This window comes from Notamacropus eugenii, chromosome 2, assembly GCF_028372415.1.
Source record: "Notamacropus eugenii isolate mMacEug1 chromosome 2, mMacEug1.pri_v2, whole genome shotgun sequence".
NCBI lineage: Eukaryota > Metazoa > Chordata > Mammalia > Diprotodontia > Macropodidae > Notamacropus > Notamacropus eugenii.
Window position 1 is genome coordinate 217,916,361 of NC_092873.1, and position 25,032 is coordinate 217,941,392.

Here is a 25,032-nt window from a genome sequence, read left to right on the forward strand (position 1 = left end):
TTCATTTTTTAAAGATATGATCCTATCCTATTCAATTCACCCTGTGCGCTCTCTCTCTCTCTCTCTCTCTCTCTCTCTCTCTCTATATATATATATATATATATATATGCGCGTGTGTGCATGTGTGTCTATGTCTGTGTGTGTCTGTGTGTGTGTGTAATCCCACCAACTATCCAGATACTGAAAAAAGTTTCAAGAGTTACAGATATTGTCTTTGCATGTAGGAATGTAAACAGTTCAACTTTAGTAAGTGCCTTATATTTCTCTTTGCTGTTTACCTTTTCATGCTTCTCTTGATTCTTATGTTTGAAGGTCAAATTTTCTTTTCAGCCCTGGTCTTTTCATCAAGAATGCTTGAAAGTCCTCTATTTCATTGAAAGACCATTTTTTCCCCTGAAGTATTATACTCAGTTTTGCTGGGTAGGTGATTCTTGGTTTTAGTCCTAGTTCCTTTGACATCTGGAATATCATATTCCATGCCCTTCTATCTCTTAATGTAGAAGCTGCTAGATCTTGTGTTATCCTGATTGTATTTCCACAATACTTGAATTATTTCTTCCTGGCTGCTTGCAATATTTTCTCCTTGACCTGGCAGCTCTGAGGTTTGTCCACAATGTTCCTAGGAGTTTCTCTTTTTAGATCTCTTTCAGGAGGTGATCAGCGAATTCCTTCAATATTTATTTTGCCCCCTGGTTCTAGAATATCAGTTTTCCTTGATAATTTCATGAAAGCTGATGTCTAGGCTCTTTTTTTGATCATGGCTTTCAGGCAGTCCCATAATTTTTAAATTGTCTCTCCTGGATCTATTTTCCAGGTCAGTTGTTTTTCCAATGAGATATTTCACATTCTCTTCCATTTTTTCACTCTTTTGGTTTTGTTTTGTGATTTCTTGGTCTCTCATAAAGTCATTAGCCTCCATCTGTTCCATTCTAATTTTGAAAGACCTCTTTTCTTCAGTGAGCTTTTGAACCTCCTTTTCCATTTGGCTAATTCTACTTTTTAAAGCATTCTTCTCCTAATTGGCTTTTTGAACCTCTTTTGCCAATTGAGTTAGCCTATTTTTCAAGGTGTTATTTTCTTCAGCATTTTTTTGGGTCTCCTTTAGCAAGGTGTTGACCCACTTTTCATGCTCTTCTTGCATCTCTCTCATTTCTCTTTCCAGTTTTCTCTCCACCTCTCTAACTTGATTTTCAAAATCGTTTTTGAGCTCTTCCATGGCCTGAGCCCACTGACTATTTATTTTGGATGTTTGGGATACAGAAGCCTTGACTTTTATGTCTTTCCTGATGGTAAGCATTGTTCTTTGTCATCTGAAAGGATGGGAGAAGATATCTGTTCACCAAGAAAGTAACCTTCTATAGTCTTATTTTTTCCCCCCCTTTTTTTGGGCATTTTCCCAACCAGTTACTTGACTTTTAGGTCCTTTGTCAAGAGTAGGGTAAACTCTGGGAATCTGTAAGATCTCAGTTCATCCAGAGTGGCACAATCAAGCGCTTACCCTGGTCTGGGAGCAGAAAGGGATTTTTGTGCCCCAAATCTTAACAGTTTCCTCCCCACAGCCACCTGGCCTCCAGTTCTGCCAAGCCATCACTGGGGGTGTGGGATTCAGTCAAGCTGTGGGGGCAGGGCCACCATTCAGTGTGAAAGGAAGACCAGCTCCCTCAGGGCCTCTACACAGGGCTGAGGTAATAATTAGCTCCTGAGTGCCCCCAGGGGTTTTTACAATCCAACAAAAGATGCAGGCTGCTGTAGGGGCTGATGTGGGAACCATGGCCTCCCACCAACATAGCCTCTGTGGCCACAGCCTGAGGTCGGAGCTATGGGAAGACCCCTCTCCCTTCCTGGCCAGCTGAAAAAACACCATCACTGACTTTTGGCACCTGTGGGTTGAGGGATCTGTGAACCTGCTGCTACTGGGACTGAGGATTCTGAGACTGGAGGTTCAGCCCAGAGGGCTGTTTGCAAGCAGTGTGGCCAAGGCTGGGCTGGGCTCTGCTCTGCGTCAGGTCCAACCAACATTTCCTATGGGCCTTTCAGGTCACCCTGGGCTGGAAATCTCCTCCACTCTGTTGTTCTCCACTTCTGCTGCTCCAAAATTTCTTGAGAGTCCCTCTCTACAGGTATTTTATGGGCTGTGAGGGGAGAGCCTGCCTTTGTGTGTCTTTCTACTCCACCATCTTGGCTCCACCACCCAGTATAGTGGAATTTGTGATCTTTTCCAAGACCTGTGTTCTTTTGGCCAGCTGAAGTAAGCCCATATATCTCTCTGTGTTTGTGGACTGGCTTGGTGATCCTTGGGATTTGGGGGTTTTGTCTGATGACTATGGAATGGGTCAATAAGATTAACCTCAAAGAATTTGTAGGTTGAATCTTCATCCACCCTGTAGGTGTTCAAGACTCTTAGTGGCAGCCAGCATGTTCTTCAGCTACAGACTGAAGGCTCCTGGCAAACTTCAGCTGATTGACACCATGATGCACAAGTTTATGGAAGGTTGCACTCTTAGGAATTGAACATTTTTACCCACCACTGTGAACACAAATAAAGTAGATGACAATACCTTGCTTGGCCTTTCTCTCCAGTCTGCAAACTTGATTGGGTCTGGTGGTCTGAGGGGCTCCATGAAAGGTGGACAGCTGGCAATACTGCCAGCAGTGTATGAACAGGAGTAATTGCATGAAATCTGACTGCTTCTTCCTCTATAGCTCCTGGATGTAATTGTAGACCTCTATCCTGGCTCATATTCAGATTGCCTGATGGCTGCCACCAACCAGAAAGGAGGAGTCCTCATCTGTTTTTCACAAAAACCCTGGGGAGTAGGTATTATTATTATTCCCATTTTATTGTTGAAACTAAGGCAAACAGAGGTGAAGTGACTTGCCTAGGATTACAAATGTTTCAGTCTGGATTTGAATTCAGGTCTTCCTAACTTACGGTCTCTCATTTATCCACTGTGCCACTGCCTCATTAGTAATTTACTTCAGTACCATGACATTGCCAAACCAGTACTTACAGCAGAATCTAAACTGTTTTACAAGTATGTTCTCATTCCATTAATATAAGAGGCTACTTTAATCAGCTAAAAAATGACATTGATTTTAGATTGCTTTTCAGTTGTATCCAACTCTTCTTGATCAGTTTAGGGTTTTTTTTGACAAAGATGCTGGAGTGATTTGCCACTTCCTTCTCTAGTTCATTTCACAACAAGGAACTAAGGTAAACTCATTTAAGTGACTTGCCCAAGGTCACAGTTAGTTAAGTGTCTGAGACCAGATTTGAACTCATGAAGATGAGTCTTCCTGAATCCAATCCCAGCACTCTAGACATTTTTATACCTAGCTGCTCTAATTTTAGATTGAAATAACAAATATACATATATGTATATACATATATATATATATATATATACATATGTACACATATACACACATATATACAAATATAATGCTATTGCCCACCAAAGAGCCCATCTGTCAGGGGTGTCATTTCCTATAGTTTCCAGCTTCTACTGAGAAACCTAAGACATTTCACATTTTCCTTAGAGAGAAAGCCTAATATAGTTAAACAGATTGTTTTCTCTCTAAGGCAGGTCTAGAGGAAAAGAAATAAAACAAAACTATTAAAAATGGAACATGGAAGATCATAGATTTAGTGTTGGAGGGGACCTTAGAGGCCATCAAATCTAAGCCTCTCATCTTAGAGATGAGGAAACCAAAGTGTTTTTTCCTCGGTCATAAAATCATCATGTTGCTCCCTAGCTCTTCTCCTCATCTTGGCTTTCCTGGGTCAGAAGTAATATGGGGAACCAGGATTTTTTAAAAAATATTTTATTGAGGCCACATAGCTCTGGCTGGTTGTCAGATACTCAAATTCTAGCATTCCTTGTTAATACAGGATTACATATTTTGAAATATATATGTGTGTATATATTTACATATGCATACATATATGTATACATTCATGTATAAGAAGGTGTATGCATGTGTGTAAAGTTCATATAAAAATGAAAGCTATCTGTATTAAGAAATACAGAGACTAAGCAACTGCTGATATCTAGAGCTGGGGAATTATATTGGACTGGAAGATGAGAAGGAGAGAAAAAAAGTAATTCATTTTCAAAGGACTCTAAACCATCTGTGAACCCAAATCACGTTCAGGGCACTGTAGTAGTAGAATGAAGACACAAGAATGATAAAATAAATGGAGTTATTTAGCTTGGAGAAGAAGGAACTAAGGAGAACATGATAACAGACTTCAAATCTTAGAAGAGCTTGCATATGGGAATTTATCTTGCTTTGATTGACTCCAGAGAGCAGAAGGACTCAGTGGAAGCTGCAGAGATAGAATTTAACTTTCATTGAAGAGAAATTTCCTGACAAAATTGATAGCGTCTTATTTTGCCATCACCTTGTCTGAGATCATTATTGCTGCCCACACTTTTTTTTTTAGTTTCCCTGCAGCAAAAATAATTTTGGTATACCCATCAGTTTAACTCTGTACGAATCTTTCAGTTTCAAATGCGTTTCTCATAAACAATGTACAGCTCAGATTGCTTTCATTGGCAACTTCCTTTCCTTGGAAATTCTTCCAGAATACTTCTAAGAAAGAACTTGAGGGAAGAAGGAGAGATACTGCTGGAAGAATGAGGAAAGTGAAGTTTAGCTGTGTAATTGGTTAGAAGAAAGGGTATCCCCTAGCCCATTTGGTTCTAATTCTGAGTCCCTGGATGGCTGTATGGCAATGTCCTTATGTAGTTCCTGTGAAAGAATGGGGCAGCTTTTCCCTAGAAGATTCCAGCAGGGGGCAAATATTTTGTATTATTCCTCTGACAGGTCTTTACATGGCATAGCGGTGTTTCTGGGTTAGTGAGGGACTGCTGAGTGGGTAGTTGTGTAGGGAAAGTGCTGGTATCCACTTAAATATTGGACAGATTGAATGCAAGAAGCTAATGAGGTCTTAGCCACTGCACTTCAGACAACTCTTAGGTATGATTAAGAGCTGTTGACTGTTGGCATGATCTTCACTGTGGCCTTGATACTCTTGGTGCTGCTACAGCTGATGATGACCATCTTGAATTAGAAAACTTGCTATGTATTTCAAAGATCTTGCATCATTTACCATATGAACCAGATTGTTGAGTTCTAAAATATGGTCCTACTGAATGGAGAGATTCCTGACTTTTGTCCTCATAAACAAATTGTTTTCTTTTTCCCCCTTATTTTTCTTCATAATGGCAATTTGGGGGCTGGAGGGGGGATTTTTTTTTGTTTGTGTTTACTTTTTCCTCTACTAATGCCCATGCAAAAAAAAAAAAAAAAAGTCTAGTAAAAGCCCTGAAAATATTTAAATGGTAGCAGGTACTCTAAAACCCCCTCAGAACTTTCTCACTATAAAGGTGGTATGTGACAGTACTAGCTTTTCCACACAACAGGAACAGGCCAACCTGAACAGGCAAGAAAATTGTCCCTAAGACTTGTCTCCTGCCTCCCTTGGTTCAGCTTCACAGAAAACTAATGGCCTGAAACAGAACACCCATGTACAATTGGGGCCCCTCTGATTTGGTATGTGTCTAAAGATTATGGAAATCCGAATGATATGTTCTACTTTGCTGATCGGCCATGTTTCCATACAAAAAGTGTGGGAAAGTGTGTCTACAGATTCTATATGTCTCTGTATCCTTGTTGCATATCCTCACTAGACTGGTACTAAGTAAATTTTTATAACAGTTCAATGACTTATGAGTGCCTCATTTTGTTCTATAATCAAAGAGTGTCAGATCCACCATTAAGAGAGGTTAACTCCATACCACATAGGACTTGGCATGAAAGCTATGTTAGTTATCTATCAATGGGCTTCACTTCTGAAAAAGAATCAAACTGAAATATGGTCCCTTCTCATTTGTCTCTTTTGAAGGTTATCCATAAATGATCAGTTAAAAATGTGTATGGAGCACTATTTTAAGGATAAGGTGGTTCTGCCCTCAAAAAGACAAAAGCTTCTTCTCTCTGCTTTCCCAAAAAAATGAAAACCACAATGTTCACTGGTTTCAATATGGATTTAGGAACTAGTGACACATGATTGAATTTCTACAGCTGTTCTCATTGCTACCCTAGGGTCTGCCCTCCCTTCTAAGCCACTTCCAGGTACCAAGAGAAGAGGGAAATACTTCATGATGTTTCCACAATAACTGTAACATTGCACTGCAGTATTCCTCTGCCTCCCCCATCAGGCACACTCTCTGTGTCTGTCTTTCTGTCTCTCTGTTTCTTTCTCTATTTCTTTTTTCTCGTCTGTCTATTCTCCCTCTTTGAATTTCTGTCTCTGAATCTCTTCTCTTCTCTTCTCTTCTCTTCTCTTCTCTTCTCTTCTCTTCTCTTCTCTTCTCTTCTCTTCTCTCTCTCTTTCTCCTTCTTGGTTTTCTATTTCTCATGGATTTTCTCTTTGGCTCTAATTCTTCTCTACAACATGACTAATGAGGAGATATGTTTAATATGGTTGTACATGTATAACCTATATCAGATTGCACACCATCTTGGGGATGGAAGAGGGGAAAGAAGGGAGAAAACTTGAACTCAAAATCTTATAAAACTGGATGTTGAAAACAAATAAAAAATAAATATTTTTTAATGAAAAATATTGTTGAGTACTAGAATAAAAGCAACTAGATAGATCGGTGAATAGAATGTTGGAATTAAGGAGTAAGACTTAAGATTGATTACAACCTCATACACTCAAGCTGTGTCACAAGTAACTGAATCTCCAGCCTCAGTTTCCTCAACTGTAAAATGGAGGTAATAGAACCTATTTCACAGTATTGTTGTGGGGATTGAGATAACATATGTAAGTTCTCAGCAAACCTTAAAGTGATATGTAAATTCTCACTATTATTATTTAAAAGTACACGCACACACACATACATACACATACACACACACAAATACATGTCATTCCCATCAGATAATGAAATCTCTGGAATGTAAAACATGCAAATAGATGTGCCTATATGACAAAAGAAAATGGATAAGAGATTTCCCATTGCAGTTTTTCTGATAATGACTGAAAAAAAGTTTCTTTCCTCCGCAACTCACTAAAAGGATTGAATCTTGGAGGGTTTTAGGGGATGGGATTTCTTTGGCTGACTTACTAAATGCTTCCAGAGTGCTTTGGCCATTAACTTTTAAGTGATACCAAGGGAGAGAGCACTGGAATAAAAGCTGACCTTGGAGGTGAGTGATCATATCACATGTCATTCCTCTTGACAAAGAGAAGCTCCTCAGTTGGGGAACAATTTACTAGAGGGTCAAAAAGAAATTTTCTTAGATAAGCAGCTAAGGCATTTACACATGGTGATAGAAATATTTAGGACATTTACTTGGAGTGTTCATTGAATTGCTTTGAGATTAGTTGCAAAAGTGTTTCTGAGTTCCATCATCTGAATGTGGATGAATAGATTTTTAATTTGTAATATCAATGAAAAAGGTCCATAATTTTTTAAAGATAATAACTGGCATATTTCTGAAGATATTGCTTCAATGTATCCTTTATTTTAAAGAAAGAATTAGATGTTTCAATAACAACTAAAATAAACAAGCTAATGAAATTTCTTCAAGATTCAGAGAAAAGAATCATGAGCAGCAACGAGTCCCAGCCTATACCACAGAAGCTTTGCTATGAGAGCATCAATGGGTCCTTCATTCAGACTCCCTACTCCCCAGAATCCCAAGTCATCCTCTATCTGGCCTTTGGTTCTGGAGTTGTCCTAGCTGTCTTGGGAAACCTTAAGGTCATGATTTCAATTCTCCTTCCAATTATGTCAATGCCTCCCTGGCTTGTGCTAATTTTTTGGTGGCAGCCACTTTGATGCTCTTCAGTATGGTGAGAAAAATGGAAAGTTGTTGGTACTTTGGGAAGAGTTATTGTAAATTTCATTCTTGTTTTGATGGATCATTTTGTTATCTCTCCATTTTTCATTTGTGTTTCATCTCCATTGATAGATACACGGCTGTGACTGACCCTCTGGTCTACCCAACCAAGGTCACTCTGAATACTTCTTTTGTGTGCATCACATTCTCATGGCTTCTTGCTATTACTTATATCTTTTCACTTCTTTGTACTGGTGTCAATGATGATAGGTTGGGGAAATTAGCCCTGACCTGTGTGGGGGGCTGTCAGGGTGCTATGAATCAATCTTAGTCACTAGTAGGTTTTCTGTTGTTTTTCATTCCCACTCTGGTCATGGTCATTCTTTATTGTAAGATTTTTCTAGTAGCTAAACAACAGGCTAGAAAGATTGAAAACACAAGTAGCAAAGGGGAATCTTCATTCTCAGAGATTTACAAAGCCACAGTGTTCAAAAGGTGGAGAAAAGCAGTAAAAATGCTAGGCATGGCAGTGATTGTATTTGTGATTTCATGGTTCCCCCAATATATTGAAACAATAATTGATATTTTCCCAGGGTTCATCACCCCAACATATATTTATGAAATTTTTACTTGGTTTGCTTACTTTAACTCAGCCATGAATCCTCTAATTTATGCATGTTTTAACCTTGGCTTAAAATAGCAATTAAACTGATTATCACTGGGAAAGTCTTCAGAGGTCACACTTCAACAATATTTCTTTTATGATCAGATGGAAGAAGTTAAAATTCATTTAAAGAAATTTATTATCAAGGAGCTGGAAAAACCCAATATATAGGAATTTTTACATGTAAAACTTTTGTGGCTCTTTATAGTAAACCTCCAATTTCAATCCTAATAAATAGCACTTGGCCAAATTCATTTGACAAGGAAGATCCCAAGGTCTCATTGCTTCCTACCAGTCACTGCCTCTACTGATTTCATATCTTTTTCTGTCTTTTCATCCTGGACCAGACTATGACATAGTCATTTTTAGGTCTTGAGTTACTGTTTCTATGGGTCCTATAGGAACAGTATTATTCAAAGTCTTGGGAGTCGTGATTATTCTATCAGGTACAGAACCAGACTTCTGGGATGGGAATAGGAGTACAATGCAAGGAACAGGGATTTAGAGCATGTCAGACACATGAAGGATATTGGCACTCAGTTCCCTGGGAAAGAGGAGGAGTGAAGACTTGGTGCAATACACTTTGGCAGAGGGTGAGATCATCCACAGTGCATATGATTATTGTTATGCCAAGCTCAGGGGAGAGCCAGCTTGTTAGGTCTTAGATCTAAGAAAAAGGGTATCTCCACAATTCTTTGACACACTCAATATAGTTCAAATTCCAAATTTTCTTGGGAGTGGAAGGCTTCATATGCAGAAAGACAAATGTCTCTCTCCCCATCTCCCCATAATGCTCAGAGGAGTCTTTCCTTTTTGCTCACCCCCAAATTTCAATCTAATATCAGTCCAGATGTGTTTCTTTATGGTCATTTGCCTTCATCATATTATCATTGACACAATATTGGACATACCTAGTCCAAGTTATACTAAGAAATCCTTCCATTTTCTTGTGGAACAATCCTGTTCTACTTGTCAACCATGGTGTAATTCCTAGGTTCTTCAAGGTAGTATACCTAGAAAGAATGTTGACTTCATACATAGATGATCTGCTTTCAAATCTCCATCTTCTTCTTACTTCCACCCTTGAAATTAACCTCCTAGGGCCTTAACTTCTTAATCTAACAATGACCAATTCTCCAATAAGGTTACTTCTAACAGCTGGTTCAAAATTTTTTGACTACCTTAACCTTGAAGTGGTTGATTTGGCATTGTGGTACCTCCTGGGAGATGGTTGATCCTTGATCATCCAACGAATCCTACTGAATTACAACTTCAAAATCCATTCTTGTTTTTCCTTTATTCCTTGATATAGAATACTTGCAAAATAGCTGGATAGATAGATATAGATAGATAGATATGGATAGTTAGATAGATAGATGACCAACAAAAGAAGGAATGGATAAATGAATAAATTGCTAAATTAAAAAACCAAATGAATTTATAAAAAGGTAAATGATCAGCATATTTAATCTTAATTGTTATAGCAGAAGTAAGGAATGTTATATCTAACTGATACTGAGATAATTTCTTAACAGTATCTGGTCAATCAGAACTGAAATTGAACTGGCCTTTCCTTTCCCCTCTTCTGTTTTTTCCCCTTATTCTCAACTTGCAGTATTAAACTTCCATAAAGTTTAATCATTAAGTTACTATATAACATTAAATCTCTGAGTTGATATTGCCAATGGTGGGAATGGGGTGGAGCTGAGAAGGTCTCTTAATAGGTTCAGAGTATTCCCAGCTACCTGCATACATCCATCCAGTGCTATTGCTTCACTGTTGGTATTTGAAATAAAAATAGACTGACAGGACAAGTTTATGCCACTATTGGGTATTAGAAGAACAAAGTAAAATGACCTATATGTCCAGAGGCACCACCCTCTTTCCTGTTGGATTGGGATACACCATTCTAGAGGCATCCCCAGTGACACTGCCTGGGAGAATATTGATTTCCCCTCTGCGGGTCTGAGAAAGGGCTGTGCTACTTAGAAACTGTGGTCATTTTAATCAGGGCCCTTTTTCAGTCATTTCAGTCATGTCTGACTCTTCATGACCCCATTTGGAGTTTTCTTGGCAAAGATACTGAAGTGATTTGCTACTTCTTTATCCAGCCCATTTGAAAAATGAAGAACTGAGAGAAGCATGGTTAAATAACTTACACAGGGTCATATGGTTAGTAAGTGTTTGAGGTCAGATGTGAACTCAGGAAAATGAGTCTTCTTGACCCCAGGCCCAGCACTCTGTCCATCATTGCACAGATGGGTGCCCAAACAACAGTGACTTACTGTCTTCCTATTCACAATGTGAATTTTATAGCTATTGTTACTGTACAGATAGACAAGGTTACTACTTATTTATAATAAATGCAGAGAGAGGTAGCATGGCATGGTCTTGGAGTCACAATCTTGACTTGGGGTCTTGAGATCTTCTCCCACCTCTAACACAATACACTTATGACTAAAGTCAAGTCTCATAGCTTCTCAGTGCCCACAGCCAACTCTCAAAGATAATAAGGGACAAACAAGTTATCAGCTGTCATTAGTTGAGGGAGTTTCCATACCATCAGTTCCCCACAGCCTTGAAGTGACAGGCAGGTGCAGTTCAGGGGCATGTGGGCTGTTCCAGGAAGAACGGCACCTACGGTGTGAGGGTTTGACCAGCCCTTCTCAGGGCTTCTCATCCACCTTTGGTTTCCACCTGCCACTCAATTCTCTCCTGTGGCTCAAAGAAGCTGTAGCATGCCCAGCAGCCCAACCTAGGCTAAACTGTCCTGGCAGACAGGCTGACCAAATTGAGGATAATCAATAGTCCTCAATGAGTTAGGGACATCTACCTCAAACATATAAAGATTCCTTACCCCTACCCCCAGCTCTGCAGAATGGACAGATGAAAACCATTTCTTCCAACAGACATGAAGGCAGCTGATGCAGGTACTATAGAATGCTTAGAGCTTGGTCAGACACTGAAGGTGCCAAGATGCATCCCAGACCCTTGGCAGTCTGACCTTGTCCTGCCACTGGACTTTGATAACTGTGGAAGAGAAGGTGAAGCTGATGACTTTGTGTAAGTATGTTTCACTTCATTCCAGTTCATTGATAAATCAAGACATCACCCACTTAATGTCATTAGTCCTCTTCTAAAATGAACGATAACATCAACATGTACAGTCCATCCTAACCCCAACCAGTTGTAGTTGTTGAGTAGACATATCAGGACAGAAGAGAGTTTGGAGTCAGGCACAACTGTGAAGTCTTATTCCAGTTTGTGTTCACATCTTAAAGACAAGTTGTGGAATTCTTTATGCCACACAGAAACTCAACAACATGGTCAAATGTTGATGTTGATTTCAAGGTATTACTTAATTCTAACATCTTGTTCTGCTGTTTCCTATACAATGCCCACATGTGCCTTATATGTATAAATGTGGGTGTTATGTGTATACATATGCTATATATGTTTAATTATATATACATGTTATATCTAATATATGTGTGTTTAATGCATGTATTTATGTATGTATATATGTATATGTGTTTGTATATATATATACATATATATGTGTATATATATATATATATATATATATATATATATATATATATATATATATATATATATATATCCCTAAAGTCTTAATGTAGTCTTAAACAATTAAAGGTAGAACTGCACAGAATATTTTGTGATACCAGATATATAGAGGGGTAGCATTGACTAGCAGAAGAAAGGCTTGCTATGTAATTTTCAACCCTTGAGTTCTGATATGGGCTGATTCCTGAGAAAGTCTTTGAGCTTCTCAGTACTCTCTCTAATCCCTGCCCCCAGAAATCTGTAATATTGCAAGTTTCACAGTATTTGCTGATTTGCTTTGTAGAAAGACATGTCCACAATGGAAATTTCTCATATGGATAAAATATATGCAAATAAAAACATATATATGTATTTGTATATATAGATATAGGCATATGTAAGACAGATAAAACAGAGTGCACTTGAGGGCTGCGTGCACAGATTCACTCTTGATTTGGTCAGGCAGGAAAGACACTACAAAGGCGTTAATACTCGTACTTTCTTCTAGTCTAGTTCTCTCAGAAAAAGTTGCTGATAGTGAGGGCACAAACTGCTCAAGCGTTCCCTAATCACCCTTCTCACACAGGCCAGTGAGAAGGGGGGACAACTACCCCTACATCTCAATGGGGCCAATCAAGACAGGCACAAATTGTGCTTCCCCTAAATCCCCAAACCTCAATGGGGGCCATTTGAGGCAAACACAGATTCTGCCCAGGTTTGATGAGGGCACATCAAGGCATACACAGCATTCCAGCTTGTGCATTCAACCTTAAGGTTCCCCCCAAGCTTCAAAGGGTTGCAGGTGAGGCACACACAGCATTTGTGCATTCGATCTGAAGGGTTCCCCATTCACTTCTAGTGACCACCTGCTTTATAGGTCAACAGACAAAGAAGGTATATTGCCAGCAATAGCCTCCCAAGTTTACATCACCCCATCCCTGTATCTCACTGCTCAGCCGCAGAGGATGTTTATGTTATTTACCATTATATAATGATGTGCAAGAGTGGTGGAGATGTTTTGAACCATAGCTGTGGGAACTCATATCTAGTACCTGGGAACCAAGGATTGTTATGGCTATGGATCCTGGTAAACTGAACTCTGAGAAGTAATAACAAAAATTCACTTTACACACATTCCACCCCTTTACAATCTATATAGGCATCATCTTGGCCTTTACAATCTACACAAGTGACACTTTTAGAGTCCTCAAGCCAAGAAACTAAAGCATAACTTTAGCATCCATAATAAAAGAACAACAACATGGTACAATATAAGCTATAACAATACTCATGCTACAATAACAGTAATATAGACTGCAGCAACACAGGCATTGTGTTGGGCATCACTAATATAAAAACAATATAACGTACACATTGTGTTGGGCATCAGGTATACAAACACAGCATGTCACCAGAGTGGCTCATGGCCTCAGGCAAACACAAAAGTAACCTGCCCATTTCTCTCCACAAGTATGGCCACAAGGCCTAAAACAAAACATAGCATTAAATACATAACAGTCAGTATGTAACATGGCACAAAACACTGCATTCAATGTGGAACATAACATTCAATACATAACACAGTACACTATGTTAACATAGCACAGTACATGATATAGCATACCCCCCACTTATACATTCTTTCAGAGTCAAAATCTTTGTTGAGTGAGCTGTCAGCTCCTCCTCACTTCAGGTACTGTCCAAGAACTGTCCATGGTACTGCTTATGCATTAGGGGGATCTTGGGCTAACATCTTAGTTACCCTCATGCCTAGACTGTGACGGCTGGGCAGTCTAACAACTCTGGGAGATTTAAGAGGGACTTTTCCCATGCACCTTTCCCCTTCACTATAACACATCAGATGTCTTCCTCCAGCTCATCAGATAACTTTTTCCTCTTGAGTGGAGGGAATAATAAACATCCAACCCCTGAGAATTGGGTCTCATTCTCTAACACTTCTCAGGCTCTCACATGCCTCTTTTTCCTGGGAAAAGTCACTCTGAACCTCCCATAGCTGGTCTCCCACTGACAGTACCTTGTCAGTAATTTTTTTCACAGTTGTTAACTTTAGCCAAAGTACAACACAAGAAACTGAACCACCCATTTGCCTCCCCACCTCCCAAGATCATGTTTTCCTCCCACAACTGCTTCTTGGGCCTTTCTCTTCAGGAGTGCTAATGGGGTAGGGAAGGGGAATGGGGGGTCCTCTCATTGGGGCCCTGCTCTGGACACCTGAGAAACTGCTCACGATGCTTCTGCTGCTTCTTGGGCTTCTGCTGTTCCTTTACTTAGCTCCCCTTATGTTGTTGGTGCCTCCTCTATGGTCACAGTCTCTTCTGCTGTTCCTGGGTCCTGGTCTCTCTGGGCTAGTTCGAGGTGTCTCTGGGCTGTTCCAGAACGCTGCTGCATCTGCCAACAAACCCTGACTCTCCCACTCCTTTGGGGCTAAGTCAATCTGGGGCTTCTACAATGTTTCCACAAGTCCCACAACCTTTCTAGCTCTCTTCTTAACAAGGGTACTCACAATTTTCATCAAAACTGTCTCAAAGCCTCTAGTGGTAAAGGACATATCCTCCCACTCCTGGGAAAGAGTCCATATTCCATTCTCTCATCCCTTGGGAGGCCTCCATAGAACCATAGCTACAAAAAATAACACAATAACTGGGGGAAAAAATGGACAATTTTTCCAGTGCCACTAAACCCTATACTCTTTTGTAGTCTGTGCAATTTGACTACTCCTGTTGCAAGACAGATAAAACAGACCACTCTTGAGGGTTGCACACACAAGTTCACTCTTGATTTGGTTAGACAGGAAAGACACTACCAAGGGGTTAATAATTTTACTTTATTCTAGTCTAGTTCTCTCAGAAGAGGTTGCTGAGAGTTAGAGCACAAACTCCTAGAGCATTCTCTAATCACTCTTCTCACAGGGGCCAGTGAGAAGGGGGGACAACTACCCCTACATCTCGATGGGGCCAATTGAGATAGGCACAACTTGTGCTTTCCCTAAATCTCCAAGCCTCACTGGGGGCCAACTGAGGCAAACACAGATTCCCTCAAGCCTTGATGGGGGCCCATCAAGGCACACACAGCATTCCAGCTTGTGCATTCAACCCTAAGAGGTCCCCCCATGCCTGAATGGTGGCCAGTTGAGGCACACACGGTATTTGTGCATTGGATCTGAAGGGTTCCCCATTCACTTCTAGTGACCACCTGCCTCATAGGTCAGCAGACAAAGAAGGCACATTGCCAGCAATAGCCTCACAAGTTTACATCACCCCATCCCTGTATCTCACTGCTCAGCTGCAGAGGATGTTTATGTTATTTACCATTATATAACGATGTGCAAGAGTGCTGGAGATGTTTTGAACCATAGCTGTGGGAACTCATATCTAGTACCTGGGAACCAAGGATTGTTATGGCTACAGATCCTGGGAAACTGACTCTGAGAAACAATAACAAAAATTCACTTTACACACACTAAAATCCACCTTACTTACACTAATATTCACCTTACATACACATAATATGTATTCAGAATTTTCAATAAAATCCTCCTCTAATGTTTCAATGTAATATGGAAATAATCAAGAGCTTTCTCTGATTCTGTCAGTGAATCCAAGTATATTCAGGGAGATTGAATCTAAAAAGACATAAAGTATATATGCAATAATTCCTTGTATTTTTGTGGTTCGGGGACCAGTTCGCAATTCAAAAATGTCTAAAATGTTTTTGAGGAGTTATGCTCTAACATGGGCAACCAATACCTTAGAAAGTACAGATTTACATCTATGTATATATAAATATGTTTTTATACAAATGTAGGCAAGGTGTGCTAAATTACAGCAGAATTTTAAGCTTTAAAAGCTACATGTGCAAACATATGCATATAGATACATACATATATATGTAGAGAGCCATACATGTGTATACATATGTATATACCTGCATCTCGTATATGTATGTATTTATGCACAAACACATATACACACACATATATGAAATGTCAGTACATCCAGCAGAAATCTGACCATCAAAAAATCCATAATACTAAAAGTCATACACATAAATGTGAAAATCTTACAAAACAAAATGCCTAATTTATGTTCCTATGAATGGTAGTATAGCAGAATAAATTCCTTACTAATGGTTATTAGAAAAAAGTTTCTTCTAGTTCACACCTAACCTCAGAAGGCTTGCCTCTCAGGAGTTTTCTGGCACTTCTTGATTCAGTTCCAGAAAGATTGTTGCTTTGGGCATTAACTCAGAATTGACAACAGGAAGGACAAAGTAATAAAAGGTAACCCTTGAAGTCAGGAATCCCTTAGTATCTCACTGAACTTTGCAGAGGAATTTGTCAAAGGTACAGAATGAGGGGGTTAGAAGGAAATGTTACCAGGCAGAGAAGCACTGACTGTCTGCCTGGTAGACTTACTGAAAGCTTTTTATTTAGTAGTTTTGATATTAGGAGAAGCAGTTCTATTGAGTTAAATGGCCATATATACTAAGTGTTACAGAGGATGGTGTCTTTACTGTTTATAGGAAAGTGGGAAGGGATTAAACATTTATGTAGTGCTCACTCTCCCAGGCAATGTGTTTTCTTTTACAAATATCTCAGGGAAATGGATCATAATTCACGAAGGATAGTATTTGACTCTGTACAGACATCCATCTTTTTTACCGTTTTTTCCCAGGAAGATTGGAAATGTCAATGACAAATTTTTTGTGATTACCAAGAGAAACAAAAGCACTTAGAAGCTGAGACAGAATGTTGAGCAGCAATGAGTCCCAGCCTGCAGCTGTACAGCTCTGCTATGAGAACATCAATGGGTCCTGCATTAAAACCTCCTACTCCCCAGGATCTCGAGTCATCTTCTACCTGACTTTTGGCTCTGGGGTTGTGCTGGCTGTCTTGGGAAACCTCTTAGTGATGATTTCAATCCTTCACTTCAAGCAGCTGCACTCTCCAGCCAATTTTCTCGTTGCCTCCTTGGCTTGTGCTGACTTTTTGGTGGGAGCCACTGTGATGCCCTTTAGCATGGTGAGGTCAGTGGAGAGTTGCTGGTATTTTGGGGAGAGTTACTGTAAATTTCACACTTGTTTTGATGCATCATTTTGTTATTCTTCTATTTTTCATTTGAGCTTCATCTCCATTGATAGATACATTGCTGTCACTGACCCTCTGGTCTATCCAACCAAATTCACTCTGTCAGTTTCAGGAATATGCATTACATTCTCCTGGTTCTTTGCCATTACATTTAGTTTTTCACTTTTTTACACAGGTGTGAATGATGATGGGTTGGAGGAATTAGTAAGTGCCCTGACCTGTGTGGGTGGTTGTCAGATGGCTATGAATCAAACCTGGGTACTGATAGACTTTCTGCTGTTCCTCATCCCTACTCTGGTCATGATCATTCTTTACTGTAAGATTTTTCTAGTAGCTAAAGAACAGGCTAGAAAGATAGAAAGTATGAACAGCAAAACTGAGTCAACCCTAGAGAATTACAAAGCCAGAGTGTCCAAGAGGGAGAGAAAAGCAGCAAAAACTCTGGGTATTGCAGTGATTGCATTTCTGATTTCATGGTTCCCCTATTTTATTGAATCAATAATTGATGCTTTCCTAGGGTTCATCACCCCAACTTATATTTATGAGATTTTAATTTGGTTTGCCTATTTTAACTCAGCCATGAACCCTCTGATCTATGCTTTCTTTTACCCTTGGTTTCGAAGAGCAATTAAACTGATTGTCACAGGGCAAGTATTCAGAGGGCACTCTTCAACAACAGATTTGTTTTCTGAACAAGCTAAGTCCTTAGGCTGAAGAAGATAAAAAAGGGGGCAAAAGGAAAAGTAGAACAGGTGAATTATAATGAGAGTATTATGAAAGTATGCTGTCTTCATTCAGTCCAAGTCTCAATATCATAGTTGATGTTTAATAAATACTCATTTACCATGCCAGATTGCACGTGAGTAGTGTTTACCAGCTGTCTTTAAACTTGCACTCCTGCTTTTGTCTTTTCTCTTTTGACTTTTGTTTTTGTTCTTTATTCCTGTCTTGGACCAAGTCGTAAAAAAAGTTTTTTCTTCTCTAATAGTTATCTTATAATCTTATCTAATCCCCTCCCTATGTTAACCTTTTATATGTGGTAGATAAGACTCTATTTGGTTATTCTGAATCCTTCCAAGAACATCTCTGACATCTTCTCTTCCTTTTACATTTTTTTTAATTTTTCAAATGGAATAAATCTGAATAATTTTCTATTGTGTAGTTAACAAATGTATTTATTTAAATCAGTAGCCTTGGAAAGTTGTCAACTCTGTTCTGGATAATGGAATTTCGTGGTTGTTGCTTTCTTTCTTTGCCTTATCATTTTTTTAAAGAAAATAAAGTGAGGAACCAATCCCACCTACAGCCTATAATGAAGTTGAGCTTCCCTCTTAAAGAAGTTCATAGAATAACATTGGATTTTTGCTCCCAGTGTCCTTGGTTTTGTTTATCTTCTAACCAGTAAGAGAACTACCTAAAGTTTCCTTAACCCCACACAGTTGTTTTTTGGAATGTAAGTGCATTTTATCATTTTTTCTTGCACTGTTACTTCATTAATAAGAACAATCACAAGCATTTATGTAGTATATATATATATGTATATATATGTTGTGTGTGTGTGTGTATATCAGTCACTGTGCTAAGTGCTTTACAAATGTTTTCTCATTTTTCTTTTTTTCTCCCATTTTTTTGTCCTAAATATTGTTTATTAACATTTAAGTTTGCAATTTAATGGGCACTAGTTAGTGGTATTGATGTAGTTAGGAAGTATTGAGCCTCCTCCAACTAGTATGACAAGATCTCCCAATGGTATAGTGCAATTTGCCACTTTTTCCAAGACCTGTGCTCTTCTGGGCAGCTGAGGTAAGCCCATGAATCTCTCTGTGTTTATGCACTGGCTTGGTGATCCTTGGGATGTTGGGGTTTTGGGGTTTTGTCTGATGACTATGACAATAAGATTAACCACAAAGAATTTGTAGGTTGAATCTTCATCCACTCAGTAGATATTCAAAACACTTGTGGCAGCCAGCATGTTCTTCTGCTACAGACTGAAGGCTCCTGGCAAACTTCAGCTGATTGACATCATGATGCACAAGTTTATGGAAGGTTGTACTCTTGGGAATTGAACATTTTTACCTACCACTGTGAACACAAATACAATAGATGACATAACCTTGATTGGCTTTGCTCTCCAGTCTGCAAACTTGATTGGGTCTGGTAGTCTGAGGGGCTCCATGAAGGGTGGACAGTTGGCAGTACTGCCAGCAGTGTATGAACAGGAGTGATTGCATGAAATCTGACTGCTTCTTCCTCTATAGCTCCTGGATGTAATTGCAGACCTCTATCCTGGCTCACATTTAGATTGCCTGATGGCTGCCACCAACCAGAAAGGAGGAGTCCTTCTCATTTGTTTTTCAGAAAAACCCTGGGGAGTAGGTGCTACCCTGGAGTAGGTATCCCCATTTTATTGATGAAACTGAGGCAAACAGAGGTACAGTGACTTGCCTAGGATTACAAATGTCTGAGGCTGGATTTGAATTCAGGTCTTCCTAACTGAAAGTCTATCATTTATCGTTTATCCACACACTACTGCCTCCTTAGTAACACTTTACTTTGGTACCATAACACTTACAAGTGCACTTACAACAGAATCAAATTTATTTTTACAACTATTTTCTCATTCCATTAATATGAGGCTACTTTAAGCATCTAAAAAAATCATAAACTTAATATGAGATAACATTGATTTTGGGTTGCTTTTCAGCATTATCCAACTCTTCTTGATCCATTTAGGGTTTTCTTGGCAAAGATGCTGGAGTGGTTTGCCATGTCCTTCTCTAGTTCATTTCACAAATAAGGAACTAAGGTAAACTGGGTTAAGTGACTTGCCCAAGGTCATCCAGTTAGTTAAGTGTCTGAAACCAGATCTGAACTCATGAACATGAGTTTTCCTGAATCCAGTCCTAGCACTCTATCCACTGTAATACCTAGCTGCTCCGATTTTAGATTGAACTTACAGGTATACATATATGTATATGCATATATATGCACACATATACATGTATGTGTACATATGCACACATTTATACAAATATAATGCTATTGCCCACCATATGCTATCAAATATGTTGCAAGTGTTATGTTATATTTTCTGTTACTTTTTGAGGTATGGTCATCAATTCCAAGGAATGTAGTTTCCTTATTTTAAGTAAAAAATACAGGAAATTTTAAAAGAGATTGTGGATGTATATATTTTAAATCCTTAGGAACTAAGTTAGAGCTGTATATTAAAGACATGTTGAAATGTTTTGATAACTTTTTTGTGTACCTCAGTGCACAGCAGAGTGTTAGAAGACATAATTCTCTTTATGTTGTGGTTTGTGAATTGAATATTAAAACATGAGACAAACTGTGTCTTCTTTATAATTTAATTCTTTGAGTCACATCAGTCTTGAACCTCCTGTTGGGAACCAGATCCTGTAGCTTATCAAACTAGGCTTCCAGGAGGGGACAGATTGTTTAGAGAGAGGGACCCACTTATGGTTCCAGGGAGATGGACAGATTTCTCACCCTTTGGTGTTTCACATTTGGGCCTAGTTTAATGAGTGGTCAAAGGATGCCTCCAGTCTTTGCTGTACTTTCTTGGTTATGTAAAAGATGTGTGGGATTGTATATCCCAGTTGAAATATACATTGAATATAGAAGGATTTTATATGTAAGATTTTTTTGTAACACATTTGTAACTGGCATTTGCCTTAAAAAGGATAATCTAGTTCAGTGCTATTCTAGCAGACAAAGAGCCCATCTGTCTGGGGTGTCACTCCCTACAGTTTCCAGCTTCTACGGAGAAATCTGAGACATGTCACATTTTCATCAGAGAAAGCCTGATATAGTTAAACAGATTGTTTTCTCTCTAAGGAAGGTCTAGAGGAAAATAAATAAAACAAAATTATTAAAATGGAATATGGAGGATCATAGATTTAGTGCTAGAAGGGACCTTAGAGGTCATCAAATCTAAGCCTCTCATTTTAGAGATGAGGAAACCAAAGTGTTTTTTTCTGGGTCACAAAATCATCATGTTGCTCCCTAGCTTTTCTCCTCATCTTCGCTTTCTTGGGTCAGAAATAATATGGGGAACCAGGATTTTTTTAAAAAATATTTTATCGAGGCCACATAGCTCTGGCTGGTTGTCAGATACTCAAATTCTAGCATTCCTTGTTAATACAGGATTTCATATTTTGAAATATGTATGTGTGTATATATTTACATATGCATACAGATATGTATGCATTCATGTGTAGGAAGGTGTATGCATCTGTGTAAAGTTCATATAAAAATGAAAGTTATCTATATTAAGAAAAACAGAAACTAAGCAACTGCTGATATCTAGACTACGGGCATTATATTGGACTGGAAGATGAGAAGGAAAGAAGAAAAGTAATTCATTTTCTAAACCATCTATGAACCCAATTCACATTCAGGACATTGTAGCAGTAGAATGGGGAGATAAGAATGATAAAATAAGTGGAGTTATTTAGCTTGGAGAAGAAAGAACTAGGGAGAACATGATAATAGACTTCAAATCTTAGAAGAGCTTGCATATGCAAGAGGAATCTGGCCTGTTTTGATTGACTCCAGAGGGCAGAAGGACTCAATGGAAGTTGCAGAGATAGAATTTAACTTGCAGTGAAGAAAAGTTTCCAGACAATACTGATTGTGTCTTGTGTTACCATCACCTTGTCTGAGATCATTATTTCTACCCCCCATTTTTTTTTTTTTTGGTTTCCCTGCAGCAAAAATAATTTTGCTGTGCCCGTTAGTTTAACTCTCTATGAATCGTTCAGTTTCAAATGTGTTTCTCATAAACAATGTACAGCTCAGATTGCTTTCATTGGCAACTTCCTTTCCTTGGAAATTCTTCCAGAATTCTTCCAAGGAAGAACTTGAGGGAAGGAGAGATACTGCTGGAAGAATGAGGAAAGTGAAGTTTAGCTGTGTAATTATTGAGATTTGTACTTGGTAAGAAGAAAGGGTATCCCCTAGCTGATTTGGTTCTAATTCTGAGTCCCTGGATGGCTGTATGGAAATGTCCTTATGTAGTTCCTGTGAAAGAATGGGGCAGCTTTTCCCTAGAAGATTCTAGCAGGGGCAAATATTTTGTATTATTCCTCTGACAGGTCTTTACATGGCATAGCGGTGTTTCTGGGTTAGTGAGGGACTGCTGAGTGGGTAGTTGTGTGGGAGAGTGCTGGTATCCACTTAAATATTGGACAGATTGAATGCAAGAAGCCAATGAGGTCTTAGCCACTGCACTTCAGATAACCCTTAGGTATGATTAAGAGCTGTTGACTGTTGGCATGATCTTCACTGTGGCCTTGATACTCTTGGTGCTGCTACAGCTGATGATGACCATCTTGCATTACAAAACTCACTGTGTATTTCAAAGATCTTGCATCATTTACCACATGAACCAGATTGTTGAGTTCTAAAATATGATTCTTCTGAATGGAGAGATTTCTGGCTTTTGTCTTCATAAACAAATTGTTTTCTTTTTCCCCCTTATTTTTCTTCATAATGGCAATTTGGGGATGAGAGGGGGGATTTTTTTTTGTGTTTGATTTTTCCCGTACTACCACCTATGCCAAAAAGAAAAGTCTCATAAAAGTCCTGAAAATATTTAAATGGTAGCAGGTACTCTAAAACCCCCTCAGAACTTTATCACAATAAAGGTGGTGTGTGACAGTACTAGCTTTTCCACACAACAGGAACAGTCCAGCCTCAACAGACAAGGAAACGGTCCCTAGGACTTGCCTCCTGCCTCTCTTGGTTCAGCTCCACAGAAAACTAACGGCCTGAAACAAAACACCCATGTACAATTGGGGCCCCTCTGATTTGGTATGTGTCTAAAGATTATGGGAATCCGAATGATATATTCTACTTTGCTGATCAGCCATGTTTCCATACGAAAAGTGTGGGAAAGTGTGTCTACAGATTCTATATGTCTCTGTATCCTTGTTGCATATCCTCACCAGACTGGTACTAAGTAAATTTTTATAACAGTTCAATGACTTATGAGTGCCTCATTTTGTTCTATAATCAAAGAGTGTCAGATCCACCATTAAGAGAGGTAACTCCATACCACATAGGACTTGGCATGAAAGCTATGTTAGTTATCTATTAATGGGCTTCACTTCTGAAAAAGAATCAAACTGAAATATGGTCCCTTCTCATTTGTCTCTCTTGAAGGTTATCCATGAAAGATCAGTTGAAAATGTGTGTGGGGCAGCATCTTAAGGATAAGGTGGTTCTGCCCTCACAAAGACAAAGGCTTCTTCCTCTCTGCTTTCCCAGTAAAATGAAAACCATAATGTTCACTAGTTTCAATATGGATTTAGGAACTAGTGACACATGACTGAATTTCTATAGCTGTTCTTATTGCTACCCTAGGGTCTGCCCTCCCTTCTAAGCCACTTCCAGGGACCAAGAGAAGAGGGAAATACTTCATGATGTTTCCACAATAAATGTGATATTGCACTGCAGTGTTGCTCTGCCTCCCCCCTCAGGCACACTCTCTGTGTCTGTCTTTCTGTCTCTCTGTTTCTTTCTCTCTTTTTTCTCATCTGTCTATTCTCCCTCTCCAAAATTCTGTCTCTGAATCTCTTCTCTCTCTCTCTCTCTTTCTCTCTCTCTCTCTCTCTCTCTCTCTCTCTCTCTCTCTCTCTCTCTCTCTGTTTTCTATTTTTCATGGATTTTCCCTTTGGCTCTAATAATCTTTTACAACATGACTTATGTGGAGATATGTGTAATGTGGTTGTACATGTATAGCCTATATCAGATTATACACCATCTTGGGGATGGAAGAGGGGAAGAGGAGAACTTAAAACTCAAAATCTTATAAAACTGAATGTTGAAAACAAATAAATAAATATTTTTTAAAGAAAAAAATTGTTGAGTACTAGAATAAAAGCAACTAAATAGATCGGTGAATAGAATGTTGGAATTAAGAAGGAGTAAGACTTAAGATTGATTACAGCCTCATACACTCAAACTGTGTCACAAGTAACTGAATCTCCAGCCTCAGTTTCCTCAACTGTAAAATGGAGGTAATAGAACCTATTTCACAGTATTGTTGTGGGGATTGAGATAACATATGTAAAGTTCTCAGCAAACCTTAAAGTGATATGTAAATTCTCACTATTATTATTTAAATGTACTTATACACACACACACACACACACACACACACACAAACATACACGCATTTATATATACAAATACATATCATTCTCATGAGATAATGAAATCTCTGAAATGTAATACATGTGAATAGATGTGTATACATGACAAAAGAAAATGGATAAGAGATTTCCCATAGCAGTTTTTCTGATGAAAAAAAGTTTTCTTTCCTCTGTTAGCAACTCACTAAATGGATTGGATCTTGGAGGGTTTTAGGGGATGGGATTTCTTTGGCTGACTTACTAAATGCTTCCAGAGTGGTTTGGGCATTAACTGTTATCTGATAGTATGGGAGAGACAACTAGAATAAAAGCTGACCTTGGAGGTGAGTGATCATATCACATGTCATTCCTCTTGACAAAGAGAAGCTCCTTAGTTAGGGAACAATTTACTTGAGGGTCAAAAAGAAATTTTCTTAGATAAGCAGCTAAGGTATTTACACATGTTCATAGAAATATTTAGTATATTTAGTGTGAGTATTCATTGAATTGATCTGAGATTAGTTGCAAAAATGTTTCTGAGTTTCATCATCTGAATGTGGATGAATAGATTTTTAATTTGTAATATCAAAGAAAAAGATCCATAATTTATTAAAGATAGTAACAAGCATATTTCTTGAGATATTACTTCAATGTATCCTTTATTTTAAAGAAAGAAT

At 38.7% G+C, this 25,032-nt stretch overlaps 1 protein-coding gene and 3 pseudogenes across 1 annotated transcript; 2 read left to right on the plus strand and 2 right to left on the minus strand.

Moving 5' to 3' along the window:
* Positions 1-1,538: 1,538 nt before the first annotated feature.
* On the minus strand, positions 1,539-2,993 carry LOC140522929 (large ribosomal subunit protein eL15-like; annotated as a pseudogene).
* A 4,632-nt stretch (positions 2,994-7,625) lies between these two features.
* On the plus strand, positions 7,626-8,625 carry LOC140522930 (trace amine-associated receptor 8-like; annotated as a pseudogene).
* An 8,217-nt stretch (positions 8,626-16,842) lies between these two features.
* On the plus strand, positions 16,843-18,170 carry LOC140523811 (trace amine-associated receptor 6-like). The gene has a single exon (XM_072638460.1). It carries the CDS (start codon positions 16,860-16,862, stop codon positions 17,910-17,912), a length of 1,053 nt encoding a protein of 350 aa, XP_072494561.1. The 5' UTR covers positions 16,843-16,859; the 3' UTR covers positions 17,913-18,170.
* Positions 18,171-18,809: 639 nt separating this feature from the next.
* Positions 18,810-19,601, minus strand: LOC140522931 (large ribosomal subunit protein eL15-like; annotated as a pseudogene).
* Between the last annotated feature and the right edge of the window lie 5,431 nt (positions 19,602-25,032).